The 21,191-nt window shown below is 42.0% G+C and overlaps 1 protein-coding gene across 1 annotated transcript; it reads right to left on the bottom strand.

The window, feature by feature from the left end:
- Positions 1-767: 767 nt before the first annotated feature.
- LOC109463883 (hyaluronan synthase 2-like) lies at positions 768-11,412 on the bottom strand. Its single transcript, XM_019760764.1, is given in 3 exon segments — positions 768-2,019; positions 2,022-2,760; positions 11,368-11,412. Coding segments are annotated over 2 exon segments (1,689 nt in total). The 5' UTR covers positions 11,368-11,412; the 3' UTR covers positions 768-1,069.
- Positions 11,413-21,191: the final 9,779 nt, after the last annotated feature.

The following is a 21,191-nucleotide window of genomic DNA, read 5'->3' as shown; positions in this document are numbered from 1 at the left end:
TCAAGAAGCTAAAATTCGAAAATTGTGAAGGTAAATGGTTACTGGAAGGACCCAGGGCTGATTTTTAGGGTACCACCCAGAAAATAAATGACTAATCTTGGGACTTTCTGCAGTTTTAAATGCCCAAAGTATGAAATGTTGACTCAAATGTGCTAATGTGAAGCAGTATGTGTAAATATGAGAAAGATTGCATTATTAAGAATATTTCCAGTTTTGCTGTCCTGAAATCGCATTGGATGCCTTTAAATCTTACATTATGATTCATCATTACACAAAGTATAGCGTGCTCTTCCGACCAAAATAAGCTATGGACTTGTTTCCTGTATAATCTCATAGAAGGATTCACATGGGAATCTTCACTTTACCTTAACGTCGTATGCTATTGTAACATGATATGTTTGTATGTGTCTGTCTCCATGTACATGTATAATGAGGTGCTTCCGTTGCCCTGAGACAACTATACACTCAATTCTTGCTCTTCTATAGCCTCCTTCGCAGAGTTGTTGGGCTGCGGCGTTATTTTTTCTGTGAGCGACGCGAGTAATATGCCGCTTAGGGACGATTTTGCTGCCGAGGGAGTTTTTGCCGTGGAGAGAAGGTTTCGCGCTCTAACAAAATCTTCTCTCCACGGCAAAAACTCCCTCGGCAGCAAAATCGTCCCTCCGCGGCATATTACTCGCGTCGCTCACAGAAAAAAATAACGCCGACGCCCAACAAGTCTGCGAAGGAGGCTAGTTCTACTACATGTACATATAACGCTGGCGACATCATTACATTTCTTTTCATTAAAACTATTGACAGACATTATGGCAAATTGGACAACATTAAAACATCGGTGGTCCCTGATTGTTCTTTATATAAAAATATATAAATATATGATATTGCGGACAAGAATAAATAGTCAACATCTTTCGTCACCAAAAACATGTATGGCGTTCGTCAACTGCCGTATACATATATTCTGTACGTAGGATGACTTTGTTATATCTTTAGTTGTATAGAAGACAATACAATAGTCCCTGTACGTATTGTTGTGTCAATACAGAATCTATATATTCTTACGTGTACATCACGCGGTTTCTTCGACACTGTAGGAGTCCCGGCAGCAGCCACACTTACAAGTTCTCCACGAGTACAGAGCGATCATGACGAACCAGTACAACATGTACAGCGCGAACCCGACGCTGAGGTACATCTGCTTGGTGTAGTCGAAGTAGTCCAGCGTGTCGAAGTAGATCGTGTACGCGAGGCCTCCGCCTAGAATCAGCGCCCAGGCGATCAGAGGCACAAGCGGGATAAAGTTTGTCACGATCTTCTTTCTCCCGCTCGTCCCCCACCCGCTTTTGTTGATAGTCAGCATGGCCCAGTACTTGGCCGGTAAGAGGCTTGTCATGTAGAGTATGGAGTAGATGGACATGAACACCATGAGGGGAGATCTCCGTAGGAAACAGGCGTAGAAGGATTTGATTAGTCCTATAGCCTGTATGGTGATGAGAATGAGTAGAATGTCCCAGAGCCGTCCCCGGTAGAAAAGGCGGATGACTGTCACGGTTACAAAGAAAGGAAAAAGTCCGGCGATGATGGACTCATACGTCATCCAGATGTGGTGCTTGTGGAACCACATGGCGTTGTAGAGCCACTCCCTGAAGTAGGACTTGGTCCAGCGGGTCTGCTGGTTCAGCCAGCGGAGATATTGCACGGGGGTCTCGGTGTAACATCGCGAGCGGGCCGTGTACTTGGTGCCGTAGCCGATGCTCAACATGCGGTTTGTCAGGTGGCGGTCGTCTCCGAAAGTGCAGTGTTGACCGAGGAAGGTTTGGTTGTACCAGTCTTCTAGAAAACTCTGTAGAAGGTCGTTTCGGTAGAAGCCGAGCGGCCCGCTGATGCAGCTCACCACGTTGAAGTAGGACTGACAGGCGCGCTCGATGTTGAAGGCCATCCAGTAGCGCAGGCTGCTGAGGAACGAGATCCACGAGTCGCGCTCGTTCCAGATTCGGACGTCTCCGCCGACGGCGCCACCGTCCGATCGTTGTCGAGAATCCTCGCCATCTCGTCGGTACAGTTCGGCTCTAGGATCGTGTCCGAGTCGCAGACTTGGACGTACTCCACAGTGTCACCTAGCGCTCTAAACGCCGTGTACATGACCTCCCGCTTCCCTCCCCACTTCTGCATGATGCACGAGTTCCTGTTGTTAAGGATGATGTCTTCCACCACCTTAGCTCCGTTATCTCGAAGAGAAGGAACCACGACTTCCTCCAAATGTTTGGAGCCCTTTTCCAGACTGGGAATTTCTTGAGGAAGCGGTTCTCTGGCGTGGTAGTTGTGTCTCCAGACGAAAGTGTCCGTGTCCTGCGGTCCCATGATTTCCACAAAAGCGTCCCGCATGTACATGTCGTCGTCAGAGTTCCCGTCTATGACCAACACAACCTTCAGGTTCTGATACTTGATGTCTCTGATGGACTCCAAACACTTTCTGAGAAGCACGGGGTCTTCTTGGAACGCCGCTATGCACAGCGCTACAGGTTTGCCCTGGTGAGGTGGCAAGTCATCTCTGTTCATTTTCCTGTGCTCGAGGAAGGCGAAGATGCTCTGTATGATGAGATGCAGCGCCAACACGGAGCCGTACAGCCCGAAGGAGAGGTACCCGTCCCCGGAAAACACGAACTGGAAGCCGATGGCGTACACGACGATCATCCCCACGAAGAGACAGAGCGCGAAGAGCGTGGTCAGGGTGATGCGAACAACGGTTTTCCAGTTCATCTGTATAGGAAACAAAAGAAGTCAACACATTACGATTCAGAAGGCATCGCCGCTAGCTGAAACCGTCGTGACAGTTTGTGTTGACGAATGGTCAACCCTTTGGTCGCCTATCCACGGTAACGTGCGGGATAGTTGGAAGAACTCGCCCGAAAGGTTATGCCGGTTGCCAACGGTTGCCGGTGACACATACCACAACCTTCTGGATGATAGGTCAAGTGAACCCCAGAGGAATTCATATATGTGACCCAGCCATGCGACGTCTGTGTTTGAAGACATTCAATATTTGTGTCGAATGGAATCCCAAATGATTCCAAACTATCACAGTTACATCTCTATCACAAAACCTTGTTCTACATAATGTGCTAAAGATGCCTAAAATAACTGTGTGATGTCTTTGTGTAGTTTCCATATAGATAAAACTACAAGAAAAAAGAATATTGTGCATAGGTCAGGTTTCTAGCCTTTACTGATCTTATACCCAGCTACAAAAAGGACTTTAGTGTTTAGTGTTTATAGACTGCGTATTCAACGTACCCGTTCAACTATTAAAAGAAATCATTTTCCAATTTTAAACTTAAGGTATCCTTGGTGACGAGTTTTTCAAGGACAGGAATTTACGAAACATCACAGCATTTTATAGCAAAGTAAAAATAGAGCTTATTGAAAGTTTATTGAAAATCCCCGAGGGCTAATTGCAAGAACATGATAAAATAGTACACTGTAAAAATGATAACAGGTAATGCTAATGCTACTTTTGATATAGTTATTGTGGGTTTGATTTCTTTTCTGTGTATGTGCAGTGGAGTATGAAATGGCCGACATTTTTCAAAATGTCATGTAGTATACGTGGCATTTGTCTACCAAACCGGGACAAAACCACCAGGTTAAATGTCACGGGGATTAATTTGTCCAAACAACCGTTTTGTTCAAAGACATTGCGACCTTTCTGGACACCCGTTGCCATTGGTTACGGCACTTGTGACAGACAATACAGAGTATGACTCACCTATAGGTCAAAACTTGTCACAAATCTGTCAGGAGTTGTGTAATCGTTCGCTTCAAGAATAGGAATTTGTTGAAGATACAAATGTATAGTCTCTATCAGACTAACTACGCAGGCTATATAGGAGAAAAATTGCCGGCGCCAGGGGAGTTTGGCCGCCTTGTAGGTTTGACTGGCCGCGGAGGGAAAGAAGCTACCTCCCCGCGGCCGGACTCCCCTGGCCAATTTTACTCTCTTTTTTGCCGAGTTCTATGATCCGTATTCCCGTAGAAAGGCCTGGTGGAGGCTAGGAAACTCTGGGTCGAAACCTGTCACAAATCTGCCAGGACTTGTGTCATCGTACGGGTTGAAGAATGTGGTGAAGATACAAATGTATGTTACTTCGGTAAGGCCACACCGCCTTAATTTTATGAATGACATCCTCTAGAGACCCCTAAACTAGTGCGCGCGGGCGAATAAAAAATATCCGACCAAAAATAAAAATGCTACTAAACCACAGGAATACAAAGCCGGTATTGTGAATTTGCGGCAGTACATAGCGACGTATACGATAAGCCGGCATATGCTGGCTTTTTTCGGAATTTGTAAATCGGCCCTGTACGTATGTACTGAGTTCTTGAGTCGTGGAGCTTCGGTAGCCTGGGTGCCCGGGCTCCGTATTGTCGCTAACTACCATGGACTACCCAGGCCTAGAGCCAGACCAGAGCCTCGGTGGACGTGATCTTTTTTCTTTTGAGAACAGGCGAAAATCAATGCGCGCGCGGATGCCATCCATAAAATTAAGGCGGTGTGGCCTTACGGCATTTAAAATGACATTCGTCGTAGGTCATTGCACCATATTTTATGTCGTAAGATTTTCAATCAGGTTGTCACACAGCCAACTGCCAACAAGGATCTAAGATAGCACTTTCGCTAAGAAGACAGATGGATTTTTAACGACACATGCATGAATGACCTAAGTATGTCTTCAGTCATAATCATATGACAAATGCGACCTGGTCCCAAAGGACGTGCAAAAGTCGTTGACAGTGTTTGCAATAAATTCTGAACATTAAATATTTCTTTGTAGTTTAAACAGACTACAGTTGTAAAATTACTGTACCATAATATCATACTTATCACGTCTTTTTTCAATACTATGCTTGTCAAGTTCTAGATCAGTACAAGCGATGGATGTAGCTACATGTTGCTAAGAATGAACTTTATCATAAAAGTCCATCTGTGTTGGTAGTAATCATAGTAAAACATAAAACCTACTATAAAAGACTATAAAAATTAAACGTCTTCCCTTACCTGTACCGCTAGACATAGTCAAATATCTCTGATAGAAGCCTGAACAAAATCACTGCACAAAATCAATTCTTTTCACTCATTAGATTCCTTTGAGTTAGGATTCTCCTTTCGTTCGTCTGTTCCTTTACGTATGATTGAAGATAGAATTTCGTGCAGTGTGTAACTTTGAACCTTTGATACTTCATACGATCAATCTTGTAGCTTTAAAGAACGCGTTGAATGGGGATTGACAAAGGATGTACTTTTAGACACACGAGACTATACTTTTATAGAGACGTCAATACCTGTGTTGGTAGTAATCATAGTAAAACATAAAACCTACTATAAAAGACTATAAAAATTAAACGTCTTCCCCTACCTGTACCGCTAGACATAGTCAAATATCTCTGCTGATAGAAGCCTGAACAAAATCACTGCACAAAACCAATTCTTTTCACATCTTAAAAGATTCGTTTGAGTTACGATTCTTCTTTCTTTCGTCTGTTCCTTTACGTATGATTGAAGATAGAATTTCGTGCAGTGTATAACCTTGAACCTTTGATACTTTTTACGATCAATCTTGTAGCTTTAAAAAGCGCTTTGAATGGGGATTGACAATGGATGTACTTTTAGACACACGAGACATAACTTTTATAGAGACGTCAATACCTAAGAGTCCCGGGCAATGGGTTTGTTTTACAAGTAAACAAAGAGAATAGCACCCATTGTAAATCAGTGGGCGTTGCCGGCGACTGGTTACTATGGTAACTGTCACAACATGGCGGCACAGTTTCTCATTAAGATCACATCGGTCTTGTCTTACATGATGTTTCCGTCTTAAGGTTTTCTGTTGGGATTAAGTTCACTTCATAAATCAGAATCATATGTCAGAGACCGCAAGCTAAGGTGGTTTGATATGTGCAAATATTCTCACTTGAGATCTAGATGGTTATGAATCACATACATGCAATAAGTACACTTTTAAAAAGGCAAAGGCTTGCCTTATGTAATCAAGAGTAAACTGACATGACTTAAAACTTTAGATTCAACACAAAAAGTGCTGTATTCATTTATAATATCTTAATATCTAAACTCTGTTCTTTTGTTGCCTGGACGATACCCAATTACCCATGTTTTGTGATGTAATTTTTATTTCATATCTAGTGGTGACGTGAATATAAGCATATTGCTTGAGTGCGTCACCACTATGTATTGTACGAGTATTTTTTGCATGTTGAAATAAAAAAAAGTTCTCTCACCTAAACCGTAAAAGAGTAAACTGAGTTTTAATCTACTGGTTTAAGCACACTTACTTAAATATATACCACCGTTAGGATATAATTTAGCATAATATTCACTGATTTTTCGAGCAAATATTTTAAGTCTCTCTTTCCCTCTGTCTGTCTGTCTGTCTTTCTCTATGTATATATATGATATCTATATAACATAATTAACATTATTAGCTACGATTAAACATTTGCCTGTTGAAGGAATGTTTATGTTTGATTACTATACGTGTATGATTCATTTTTCTATAGCTATTCATGACATTTTATTCCAGGGATAAATACTCAAAGGAATACCGTCTATCAAGTTGAATGAGGATTCACAGACAGATTATACACGTAAACGGAGGAAAAATAGCGAAGTTTTCTCTATTGGTTTAGGCGCACTTACTTAAATATATACCACCGTTAGGATAGAATTTAGCATAATGTTCACTGATTTTTCAAGCGAATATTTTAAGTCTCTCTCCCTCCCTCTCTCTGTCTGTCTCTCTCTCTCTATATATATAGAAAGTTTATTGCAAATACTTGCGAGACTATATCTACGTCTAGCATTATACTAAATTCTACAACATACATGGTACTAGTTTTACTGGTTTTGACTTCTTCTTTTTAGGCAATGGAAGACGAATTTACCCACTTCCTCTATAATATGTGGGTTCTTTGATTTTAGTAGTTACATATATATATATGATATCTGTATAAAATAATTAACACTATATAGCTACGATAAAACATTTGCCTGTTGAAAGAATGTTTATGTTTGATTACCATACGTATATATCTTTCATATTTTATCTTCCTATATCTATTCATGACATTTATTCCAGGGATAAATACTCAAAGGACTACCGTCTATCAACTTGAATGAGGATTCACAGACAGCTTAGGAGGAAAAACAGCGAAGTTTTCCCCGAAGACTACCCGGGATAGTTCTCGGTGATTAGCGCGTCCGGAAACCGCACAAAAGGTTACAGACATCGGTCAAAACGCCCATTCATCGTGTGCAGGGATCTCTGATGACTTTCGCGTGTTACGGCTTTTGTGGGAGAAACCTTGGCCTAACGCGATCTCTGTAACGCTTTAATAAATACAACACTCCAGAGGACAGATCGGCCACAGAGGAATATTTTACCTAAGCTATCTTGTAAATTCGTAATAACCCGTATTAGTTTCAACCTCGTGACGCTTGTGGCATCATTCGTCTTGGCTCTAACACGGATGTAGAGACAGGCGACCTCTAGGTGAGTCACTCCTCTATGGTTCAGAGTGTTGGACAGAAACACTGGAGAGAACGTTAGATGAATGAATGAATGAAAGACCTTTATTGTACGTTTGTGCTCTAACAAGCTAAGTACAGGTCATGAATAAACAGGGAAAAAGGATACAACAATGACACTTACATACTGTGTGTGTACAATGTGATCTACTACTTACAGGTTCAACTTCTTCTCGCTCGCTTCTTGACGCAGTTAAAGATGTACGAACATATTGAGCTAATGATAAGTTTGACAAGTTTCATGAGGAATTCGAATTTTTCTATTCTGTCTAAATGCATGCCTCAAGCTTGGGAACCTGTCAATTACATAAGTATAAAGGAAATAAAAAAAAATCCGGCCAAAAATAAAAATGCTACTAAACCACAGGAATACAAAGCTGGTATTATGAATTTGCGGCAGTTCATAGTGACGTATACGACAAGCCGGCGCATGCTGGCTATTTGCGGAATTTATGAATCCGCACTGTAGGTATGTACTGAGTTCTTGAGTCATAGAGCTTCTGTAGCCTGGGTACCGTCCTCCAGAGTTACCACCGGCTCCGTATTGTCGCTAACTACCATGGACTACCCAGGCCTGGAGCTAGGCCAGAGCCTCGGAGGACGTGATCTTTTTTTTTCTTTCTTCTTTTTGAGAACAGACGAAAATCAATGCGCGCGTGGATGTCATCCATAAAATTAAGTCGGTGTGGCCTAGAGAGAGATTGAAACAGACAGTCATGGGGAGACACCGAGTGCGCTTGACGCAGTGAGCGACCTCTAGGTCAATACCCCGCCCCAGTTATGTCGTCATTCCTTACTGTAAGACGGCTACTGTGGTTACTAATAGTGCTGTTGAGTAAAGAGACGTTCGTGAATGGCAGGACAATGACAAGCGGCAAATTTGGATATCATTAAGTCCGTATTTTGAAACACCGAAGGTACAATTGAGACCTTGTCATGTCATCTCAAAGGAAGTTGGTGACAAATCAAAAGATGACGGCTTGGAGAGCGAGCCTCCGTAGCAGGCTTACAGAACTGGGGGTTTGGTGGTCTTCGGCTGTTTTCTGATTAGCCCATTCTAAAAAACGGGGGTAATTCAACCAGGCCGGCTATGTCTATATGCAATCAGAAAACAGCACATCAAAGATCCCAAAGACCCTGAAGACCCCCCAAAACACCCAGTTTTTGGCATGCTATGGAGGCTATTGGAGAGCAAGGTTAGGGCACGTATGTTGCGCGATCGTCGCACGATATGCACGCAACCTGGGGGCATTCTTGGAATGGCCGTGCACGTGTCGTACAAGATTAAGCTTTTATACTTCAGAGAAAGCTGTCTCAGATTCTTGTGGGCGGTTGGTTACTTCTTGTACGAACGAAATATATGATCGCGTCGTTACACGAAAGGGATGTAACTATAGTGTAATAGAAGTGATGTTCGAACACTGCCCTTTGTGATTAAAAGTGGACAGTCCTAGCCCGGAGTCCAGTCTTCATAGCTTTAGTTCGCTTCCAATGATCACTACCTCGCAGTTGGAAACGGACTGAAGCAAACAAGACTGGATTCCAGGCTAGGACTGTCTGGAAAATATGTGAACATAAGATCTATCTTTTTCATTTGTCTTTCTTTCTGTCGTTCTTTTCCACTTTGATTTTCTTTTCTTCCTTCCCTGTTTTCCTTTCTGAATCTTTGTTTCATGACTGATGGAATCCGAAATCCCACCACAAAGTAATGCTGAAAAAAACAGTAGAGAGCAAACTAAGCAAAGGAAACTGTTGAGCTATGACCTGTGACCAACCTTGGTGGTTAAAAACAGTTTCATTTCTTACGCACACACAGCGATAGTTGCATTTCCTCCTTGTACACATCAACCCATAACTAGACGTCACTAAGAAAGAGATGGATAATTCTATGGCGTGCCGGTGCCATAGTTACCTAATAAAAGAACACACCCCCTATTCTCAGCGTTAACATAAACTTGTATTTTGAGAAATGCGTCACAAATGCGTTATTAGTGCGTTGTTAACGCGTTTCTATGGCCTTATTCATCCCAGTGCCCTGCCTGTGCATTGAGTAGCGGTGGCCCTTGACTAATTAGTATGCGTGCATTATGAAGGGTTCTATAGGGAGATGGGCTAATTGGCAGCAGGTGCATTTCTTCAAGAGATCTTTTCCTCCTCTCGATTCACGTTGTACGAAATCTAGTCTTTACACACACCTTAAACATGCTTAAAGGTCGCTTAACGAGATAAAGAACGATCTTTTAAAACCTTCTGCGCCCTTAAGTTGCCCTTTAAATCATATTTTTGCATCATGCATCATACCAGGTGACAAGTCAAGGATGATACAAATCCATTTTTTTATATTCCAACATCAAAACACAAGACGTGGTGACGGCACACGCAATTTTTTTCAACTTATATTATGCCGCCACCAACACAGGGGACAGTACAATACTCATTTTCACCTGAGCGAAGTGAGGAAAGTCGTGTAAAGTGCCTTTCCCAAGGGCACAAGATCGGTGGCATGTCAGGACTCGAACCCGGGACCTCTTGATTCCGAGTCGAGCACTCTGCCGCTACGCCACACGACCCCACAAATTTGGGTGATCGGAGATCATTGTCTAGTAGAAAGAAGACCTTACACTACAGAATACCTAGCCTCCACCAGGCCTTTCTACGGGAATACGGATCGTAGAATTCGGCAAAAAAAAGAGCGAGAGTAAAATTGGCCAAGGGAGTCCGGCCGCGGGGAGGTTGTTTCTTTCCCTCCGCGCGGCCAGTCAAACCTACAAGGCGGCCAGACTCCCCAGGCAAATATTCTCCTATATATAGCCAGCGTAGTTAGTCTGGTAGAGACCACAGGATACCTACTAAAGCGCCATGCGTCCCTGTACGGGGTCAACTTTTTATCAATGAAACCTTGCGAGGGGCTACGAGTGAAGGAAAATCGAAAAATCGAACAAACTGACCTAAAAAGCCGAGTTGCCCCCACTTTCAACTTTCCGACCTTTCCGGCCAAAACGTTCCACAGTTGTAAATATTAATTGGATAGTCAAAAACATGCTTACTTTTTATAAATTCTTACAAACGACGAATGATTTACAAGTACAATTCTACTAAGTCCATGTTTGGAAGTAAAGCTTTGAATACATGTTTTAGATGAACAAAAGTCATTTCAAGAAGAAAATACTACATTTGACCTATGGTACTCCTTCCTTATAGGTTAACCAAAAAAAATCACAGTCCATTTCTATAAAAAGTTACAAAAACACACGAAATAAGTCTGGTATGAAAGTTAAACATGGCTTGCAGATCAACACATATAACTTTTTGAGTACCATATAGCCAGACCACCTTCAAGTTACATACACTAAGGCCACACCGACTTAATTTTATGGAAGACATCCTCTGAAGACCCCCAAACTAGTGCGCACGGGCAATTAAAAAAAAGTCCGGCAAAAAATAAAAATGCTACTAAACCACAGGAATACAAAGCTGGTATTGTGAATTTCCAGGAGTACACAGCGACACATATACGACAAGCCGACACATGCTGGCTTTTTGCGGAATTTATGAGTCGGCACTGCACGTATATACTGAGTTCTTGAGTCGTGGGGCTTCGGTAGTCTGGATGACATCCTCCAGAGTTACCACCGGCTCCGTATTGTTACTAACTACCATGGACGAAAATCATTGCGCGCGCGGATGTCATCCATAAAATGAACTCGGTGTGGTCTAACATAGAACTATGCATATGCGTAGAGTAGTATATGATAATGTCCACTTACAGACGGTCCGGTAGCCAAACCACGGTTAGTTGTACAAAAACACCTGTCCACAACGCCGGCTCTTCAGAACACGTCAACATTGCCAACCGTTACTTCTGTACCACTCTTCCACTCACTACAAGAACGCTACAGGCTCAACTCTCGACTTTAAGACAGAGAAACTCTTCAAGACATGTCTTCGATATGTCTTCAATATCACAAACTGATGATGCGAACCCTTGGTCACGCGGGTCTAGGTAAAATGCATGCCGGGTGGCGTATTTACTCTAGCGGGGAGAGTTCGTTTGACAATTATGAGGGGACGGACTTGCATCCCCAATAACCACCAACGCTTTGTTTTTCCACTATTAGTAACAGTGACAGGGTTAAAGGATCAAAGCTTCATTTGTTAGAATTAATACCTTCACAAAGTGGTAAATAAAATGGCCAATTTCACTTGAATGAGAACGACCACCCCTTACGGATTAGTGTCTCACGCCTGGTCCCTGAGAAAAAAAGGTGTACATTTGCTATTTCCCCCTGAGTAAACTACGGGTTTGGAGTTGATGGATGATTCGACGGTATTGTTGAAGGGTCAGAACAAAGGTGGACCGGACTGTGGTGGAAAGTGCCCCGGCTACTTAGAGTCCACAAGTGGGGGGCAGAGTGGAGTCGTTTCGGGGTGTTAGTCTGTGACAGGTCATGTACACATAGTCTCTACCAGACTAACTACGCTGGAAATATATAGGAGAATATTTGCCGGGGGAGTTTGGCCGTCTTGTAGGTTTGACTGGCCGCGGAGGGAAAGAAACTACTTCCCCGCGGTCGGACTCCCTTGACCAATATTAATTTTAATCTCTTTTTTTGCCGAATTCTACGATTCGTAGAAAGGCCTGGTGGAGGCTTATGTACACATGTGTGTGAAGGGTCTATCCACTAGTGTTAATGGTCTAGCAACAAGGTGGAAAGTGGGCTTAAAAGAAGTAATAGACAGCATAGCTTGTTAGGGATTTGTACGATGTCAGTGCCTTAATCCAATGTAATTTATTCCAACATGTAATCACAAGACGTGGTGATGGCACACTCAAGTTTTTTTTTTCAACTTATATTAATGCCACTACCAACACAGGGGACAATACGTACAATGCTCATTTTCACCTGAGCGAAGTGAGGAAAGTCGTGTCAAGTGCCTTTTCCAAGGGCACAAGATCGGTGGCATGTCAGGACTCGAACCTGGGACCTCTTGGTTTCGAGTCGAGCACTCTGCCGCTACGCCACACGACTCCACGATCCAATGTAATTTCAATGCGGCAAAACAAAAACATTCTAGATAAAGAAATCTGTCTGATATTGACATTTATTTGCTGCCATTTCTCAGCATATTTTCGTCATCATTTCATACATGAAACATGAACAGAAAGTTGACTTTGAAAATCCAGTTCTACTGTCCTGAAATCGCTTTGGGTACCTTTATCAAGTTAAGATATGTTATCATTGAAGCAAGAACGTCAGATTTACGCATATATAAGGCCACACCGACTTAATTTTTTGGATGACATCCTCCGAAAACCCCCAAATTAGTGCGCACGGGCGAATTAAAAAAAAATTCCTGCCAAAAAGAAAATGCTACTAAACCACAGGAATGCAAAGCTGGTATTATGAATTTGCGGCAGTACATAGCGACGTACATGTATACGACAAGCCGGCACATGCTGGCGCGGATGTCATCCATAAAATTAAGTAGGTGTGGCCTAACCATGAGGGGCTATGACGTCTGTATTTTGATATCCCCATGCCGATATGCCAAACATCAGTCTTGTTTGTCTTGTCGTTGTCTTCTGTAGAAAGTCATTTCAAAGCAATTGTTTTCTTAAGGAAAATTGGTCAGAGAAGCGCATGGGTGATATGCATAAAAGGCAAGACGGCCTTAACAATTTTTGCTAATTGTCATAGAACGTACAATAGTTGGGGTGCTGTCTTCAATTATTTTATCTTGTCTATTCACAGTGCCGTCGACAGTGCCTTCCTTAAACATCCACTGGATCTAAATTCACAGAAAACATATTTAGCGGAATGTGAGTGTTTTTCAATACACACTGAAATCTTCACTGTAAATATATAGTGACGATATATTCTATTTGCCAGTAAACATAGTATTATTTATATAGTCTACATTTCAACGTTTCTTTTTTTCTTCATTTCTCCTTACTTCGTACCACCCTTTTTTGACATTATAAATGGCAACAGAAATCCAAATTTCCAAAAACACAAAACCTACATATCAACACGAAATAGGCGTGCATTTGCGTAATTTGAAACTTGTAGTTACCAAGTCAGTGTTTGTTGCTTACTATCACACAGTAATGGTCGCTAAGTCGGCAATCAAAAACTTGTTAGGATTCTCTGGTCAACATTTGCTTAGCGACCCTTCTATCTGTTAGTTATAGGACGTCTACTGCACTAAGGAAAGTTAGAATTAAAATAAGAAGAATAAAAAAAGCGTTAAAATGTTTGGATTGCATTTTATACGTTCTGATATACGTTCTGATATTTTCTATGTCTCTTGTCTTAATTTCCTATGATCCATGTTAAATTTCATACAATTTATACAATTATTTTCATTTAAAAACCCAGAATCTCACACTAAGGCCATCAAATACATAACCCTTACAAACATCTCAATTTACTCTTTGCTTTATAACTGATGAATAGATATCCTTCCGCGCCTGTGAGTTCAAATTTACCACCCACATTTCTAAACGTGCAAGAGCTGTGATTTCAAACGATCTTAAACCCTGACATCCTAATACCCTACTAAAGTATGAACAGTAATGAAATGACCAATATTTAAACTCTTAGAATATTAAGTATGCATTTCCAACTAATACCTTCTTTTTAATATCCTGATAGTTCAAGGTCTAAGTAATTGTTCAAATGTACAAAACGTCTATATTGGTCCACTCTCTTAAATACACATCTGCCCAATTACATGAGGTACAGGCGGATCTTAAGGGTGGTGGGTTGTATTGACCACTCCCAGCTGTCCACCAGAAAGGGCCAGTGTTGACCCTCACCTGACGTGAAGATGGACCACCTGTCGCGTTGTTAACTCACCTGTGGGGTACAAATGTACCTGGAGACCAAACAACAAATAAACGGGGTGGTTTTTGCGTATGGGCAGTATGTGTATGTTTGATGGCCAGGGATAGGCTAGCCCGGTATCCAGTCTTACGTGATTGGGGGTATTGGGGGTGTTCAGGCAGGTTGTGTCTTCGGGGCTCTAATAGCTTCCCCCGCCCAGTGCAACAGGCCGTCCCGGTAGGAGTGTTACGCTGAAATAAGAGACAGTATGCTTGGGGATTTGGTTTCCCCCCAACACGTGGAGGGCTAATAAATCTCTCGTGAAATACACACCGGGAAACCTATGTAAGGCGGGCGGGACAGAGCTCTTGCGTCCCCGACCACGATCAGACTGGATACCAGGCTACCAGTCTACTTGTAGTCGGGGCACTGCAGGCTGTCTTCGGGGCTCTAATAGTTTTCCCCCGTCCAGCTCAACAGGCCGCTCGGTGGGAGTTTTACGCCTGTAGGAATTTTGCTACAACAAACGTACAAAATGCCCATGGTGCAAACCTACCCCGTACCGAGGAACCTAGCTGAGTCGGGCGGTGAAAAGCTCCTGCAGCCCCCGAAAAGAACCCGTCCCAACCGCGATAGACTGGACAGCAGGCTAAGGATAGGCCTGTCCTTACGCTTTAAATCTTTCCATTCTGAGCTTTAGAAATTCTGATCATTGTATCGTAGCCGGCGAACTAATTGAAACCGACCATTTATAAAGATTCTTTATTGACACAACAAAAAGTACAGGGTCTTTTGTATGGTCTTCTACAGCTAAAGATCTAACAAAGCTAAATACATGTGTGACTAACGTCACCTTACGTACGAGTACAGAGTTTATGTATGCGGTAACAATAAAGGTTTAACTATTCTCTAAAATGTGGTCTCTAAGATCGAAACATTCTTCAAAGTATTTTCCTATTTGAACACTGTATTGGTTATCTTATAGCACCGCAGAGATACCGGGGAGCCCCCCCCCCCCCAACACACAATGTTTGCTGTGCGTTACTGATTGGCATATTGAAGTAGAAGCCTGCGGACTAATAAGTAAGCAACAGCTATGAAGTGCTTGTTTAAGGTGATCAGGTGTTTATGAGATTGTCTATCAAGGTGTCAATGGTTTCGTTATTGCGCTGTTGCTACCGCTGGTACCGTAAATGGTGTAGAGGTCTTCTAGCGCTTTTGAAATATATATTCCACAGGCAACAAGTAAAATATAGAGTATCTACATAACTGCGCTTGGATGGGTAAGGTTCATATGTTATTCTATGTAAATGTAGTAGTATACACAAGTGAGCACGATGTCTAGTCTCTGAATGAGATGGTCTTTTGGTCTTTGTTAAGTCATAACAATCGGGTAAAATATTTTTCTTAGTACTCTTGAAATGTTTCGATAACCGAAAAGCGTGTCTATTGCTAAAACCTTGCTTTCACTTCGATTACCGGTGATTGATAGGTGATGGGAACGGCAATCATGCCATGAAGCGCCCCTAGCGGATCTTGCTTTAACTGTCAGTCCTGAAAAGGGCTTATAATCTATGGCCAAACACCTGCAGAATGACCTACTCACCCCATACTCATAGTCGGGTTTAAAGATAAAAAGCTTGAATGAGGATAGCTTAACTGCAAACAACGAAGGCACTGCGTGGGAATGTAAGGGAGATATACCGTTTATGTTCAATTTGTGGCTGAGTTCAGCCGGTATGAATCGTTTGAAAGTAACTGACAAGTTAAACCGTAATCACACAAGTAGCTACGATTGTTGTGTTTTTGTAGGTACACAATGTTAATCGGATATATGGCAAGCTTTGTCGTACCAAGGCAGTTGGATTGTGTACGATTGTAGTAAAAATAGCCCCAAAGTTGCCGCACGGCGAATGCATGTGACAGGCCTAGGCTAACATACTGTAGCATCAAATTCATGACCCATCTACTAGCTATGGCCTCCACCAGGCCTTTTAGGAGGGCACGGATCGTAGAATTCGTCAGAAAGGTATATAATTAGCCAGGAGAGTCAGTCCGCGAGAAAGTTAATTCCCCCCTTACTAGTACGAGTACTGCGCGGACAAATTCTCTACGGTGGCCAAACTCCCGGGGTCAATCATTCTCCCTATTTTGCTAATTTGCGTTTTTTCGAACCTGCGTTTTTATAGTTCGGTGAACCTATCTAGCCTCTACCAGGCACCGCGGATCGCTGGAAAAATGTTAGAAATTGGCCGAAATAAAGGGATAGTATACCAGAGAAGATCCAGGGCATAGAAGCTCCAATTTGCGACCCACGCAAATTGGAGCTTCTATGGCCCTGGATCTTCTCTGGTATACTATCCCTTTATTTCGGCCAATTTCTAATATTTTTCCAGCGATCCGCGGTGCCTGGTAGAGGCTAAACCTATCTACCATGACCACAGATCTACTGTGTACCATGACAGTACGGAAGACTCGGTCCGGAACCCGACCCGATCTCATGACAATCCCTTCACACTAATGTATTTATCCTGGGATCAGCGCCTTGTAGGAGGTCTCTCTGTCAGATTAACGCCCTTTCTCTCACGAACCAACAGCGATTGACAAGAAATCAACCAACACCTCGGGATTTGTAACGTCAGAAAGGCAATGAAAGCATCCAAACGTCTTAATTAGACGATCCACATGCGGGATACATGACGGCCTATTGGTGAAACATGTTTAACGTCTCGCACGGGTGCACAAAACAAAAAAATAACAACATTCCGGTTATTGTGGAGAAGATGTTGGATCAACAGGGACATCCTTGGGAAAACAACCGTAAGTTTGCGGTGACGCAAAAGACTTGACAACGCATTGGTGCTATTTCTCAAGTATCTGTATCTGTATAGCCGGTATAACCGCCTTTCGGCAGCTTGCTACATTACACTGATCGACTTGTTACACCTAACCCTTGAACCTCTAACTCTAGACATTGTTTAAAGCTATCTAATGACAAATGCATATGCCCCTACTATACTTGGTGACAGCGAGCTCCACTCTGCGATAGTTCTAGGAAAGAATGAATTTTTTACACCTCAATCCTTGGTTAATAACTCTGGTACTTAAAGGCATGGCTATTTCTTGTTCTCTTCTGGGCTAGTAATTGACACGCCCACCAGTTTATTAGGCATTTTGTACTTCATGCATAGTCTGGACATTTTTCTTCTGTCTTCCATTGACATCCACTGTAGGTTACTTTTTATTTCCGTGACACTTTTATATTATATTTGCAATTGATTCTTTACTTCAAGCCCTTGTCACATATTCAGAACCTTCCCCCGATTATCAATGTTGGCTGATGTTCGGGAGCAGTCTGACCTGATTTTAGAATCGAATTTGAGTTAAATGTGTGTCAAATTGGACCCCCGAACACGCCACGAACACTGCTAACCAAACACCAGCCATCCACCACCCGACCATGGTTTGCGAAGGGTTTGGCGTTTCAATCATATCTAATATTTGGTAAGCAAAAATCACAAAGATATTTAAAACCATAAGATTAACGAAAATTCATTGGTGTACTTTTTGCGTACACATACATGTTGGAAAATCATTTTAAAAAGTATTAAACGCAACTGGGAAAAATGAGGATAACAGGTGATCTGAAGATGCGGGCAATGGTTTAGAACTATCAGATTACAAAACAAACACTTAAGGTGGCCGAAACTTGTTAACAAGATTACCTTCATGACTTGCGAAAACAGTGGGGAATGCACAGAAGAAAAATACACGGAAACGGAAAAGGATCTTTTCTACATACATAAACAACTATGCATCCATAAACATGTAGAAAAGCTATAAATTTTACACTTTTGCCTGTTTTAAGGCGTATAATACCCAATTAAGGGCAAGGACGAGAGCTATTAAGTTGTTTTCCAACGAGCGGCTGACGAATTTGTCCTCAACCGGAACACAGAGGGCCAATCCCCCCTTTCGTCATCACTGGAGCATCCGTATGCAAATATCCGTTGTCATGGTTACCACAAAAACTTGTGACGCAAACACGTCCCCCTGTGATCGGGTTTTCAAACACCACGTGGTGTTTAGTAGTCGCCCTGGCTCGTTTGGAAAAGAAAATAGAAATTTTAACCTACGTAATCGCCGCCTTGACAGCCACTGCGCCATCTCCGCCGATACACTTGGACCAGAGTGTTCTTGTCTATGCGTACGATCTCTTCTGGATACAGTCTAGCGTACATAATTACACTAGTTTAGCGATTCTTCCGTTTAGTCAAAACGCTGAGACTGGATCACTCTTAGTACAGGTGTGACTGAGCATCTGTTTTCTGAGAATTCTTTGCTGAATGGATTACCGTGAAAGTATTCAAGATCGTTTTAAGACTTTTGGAATACTATTAATTTTGTAATTTTTGGATCATGCTTGTTATCTGTTGTATGGAAATTATTTCATTCAAATCTAGATGTATTGGGAAATCTAAAGTAAAGCATTTTTGCTCTAACGACGTGAATAGTTAATACTTACTTACTTACTTTAGTAATAGTTAATGTAGATAGGAAATCCTGTTTCAATGTGTATTTATAAGTCTAGGAAAACTTTATTCTTTCTCCGTTCGTCCTTCTTTCATTCACCCATTTTATCTTCACGATTCATTTGAAGAATGGATCCCAATTAACTATACCGATCAGCCGAAACATAAAAAAAGTAGAGAGCTAGGCCAAAATACGTCACAACTCGTAATATGTAAATATGACGAAAACCCGATACAGCGTGAACCCAAAAGGATACAGTTGTTTTACAAAAGAAAACAGTGTCAGTATTGGCAAAGTTAATTGAACGATCCGCCTAAGTCTATTTGAGCAGTGATTAAGCAATCTTTGTTGGCACGAATGGATGAAACAATTCCTGTCAGAAATGCACAGTTCCATAGCCATGTCTAAAAGGTCCCACCTAAGTAGCTTTTTTAAGGGGGGGGGTGAAGTTTAAGAAAGGCGTGGCAAATGTTAGGGAATCGCAGTTATTTCTTGCTCGGATTTTCATGCATTCTAATAGCCTTTTAGACATTGAATATGAAATTTTGGAAGTTTAAACTGATATTGTTGAAGGTTTCCATGTCCTTTTTCATTTTCGCCACCGCTCTGTACTATGTTGCACTACATTGTCGTCGACGTCCTGGCCACCAATAAAGTTTATCATTGTGCAATAAATTGTTCAATTGTATATATCATGCAGTAGCTGTCAAATGGAAGGCTTGCCTACTGTCTTCAGATTTTTCCAAGATATCTAGGCAGATATCCAAGATCTAATTCCTTTGTTGCGACCTGTACTTAATCCAGTGAGTATGTACGTACAATAAATGCCTTCATTCATTCATTTATGTTCACCGGAAGTAGCGAATCTTGCCATATCCGCAATGCACAAGACGCGGGTTTAGGAAACCGCTCAATAATTTAGCGATAGCTGTCAGTTTGATTTTAGGATTCGTGAGTTAGCAATTCGTGGGTTAGCGATTCTAATAGCAAGGCGGCAAGCTAGGTTTAACAATCGGAAAAAATCGGAATAGCTAATTCATATTACCACCATTACTTGTGAGGAAAAACAGCTAATATAAGTTTTTAGGAATTCTAATTATAACAAGAATACAATCAATATGTCATTGACAAAGTCAATTCACCAGTATATTCCTGATGTAATGACCAGAAAGCGCATAGCATAACTTAAGTCCGTGAAACCGTGGCTTATACCAACAGAAACACGAGACAACACACACCTACTTAATTCTCAATGGACCTACAAAACTGTTAAGCACATACTGTCACTACACAGACATATCCTTCACAAAAATGCTAAAACAGAAAAAAAAGTAGATTCACCATTCATTTCCTTGAATATCTAAGAAAAGGAAAATGAGTTTTAAGTGCTTACCTTGGTTTCTTAAAGTCCACAATCGTCTTAGAATAGATGATCAGATAAAGATCGCCAACTCTCGTAACGGGTGACGAACTTCTGGTAACGGGTCGAGGGCTGACTTTGTTCCGCTAGGGATATTCCTCACCACGGTGGGCCAAAACGTACAGGGGAGACTCAGAGCTTAAGTGTCCGTTGACAAAACCTCAGTAACGATGAAACTGAATCATTTTAGAAACCGTCCCTATTTGTATCATACTACAGGTTATAGGCCCGACCCGCCCTATGAAAGGAGACACGCGATTGGACGACGTTCCGCTAGAAATAAGATTTTGAGCGTATCTGACAGGTGTTGGACAAACCTAGGATTATGCAAATGAGATGGGTGTGGTGCCACTTGTACAGTTACGTGTTTTCAGACATATTTTGGGCATGGGTTTATAGACAAAACGGTGGTGAATTGGGTTAGGCTCTGTCCTGTGGGTTTGAAACATGTGCATGGTGGTGTGAGGAAGTTTAGACGACATCCGGGGACTTGTGACACATCTGCCAAGTTTGTAGACAGGAAAAAGAAACCAGGACACGTTCTATGGCCAGCAAATGGACTTAGCAGACTACAACGTTGTGTCCTTGGTAAAGGTACTCGATTCAAGGTGAAAATGAGTACCTAGCTTCGGTTAGGGACGTCCTCTCGGATGGGTCGTAAAGCCAGAGCCCCCTGTTTGAGGAGAGTCACATCTTCAGCACGTTAAAGATCCTACTGCACTTATCTTACAGTCTGGTCTTACGCAGTTTTTTCTTGCTGCACAAAACTGGTGTGTTACGTTTTAAGGTGGTTTCTTCTTCTTCACCACAT

The sequence above is a fragment of the Branchiostoma belcheri genome, unplaced genomic scaffold (assembly GCF_001625305.1).
Source record: "Branchiostoma belcheri isolate BF01 breed outbred unplaced genomic scaffold, Haploidv18h27 scaffold13, whole genome shotgun sequence".
Taxonomy (NCBI): Eukaryota; Metazoa; Chordata; class Leptocardii; order Amphioxiformes; family Branchiostomatidae; genus Branchiostoma; species Branchiostoma belcheri.
Note: the sequence above shows the minus strand (reverse complement) of the source record. Positions and strands in the feature narration are given on the sequence as shown.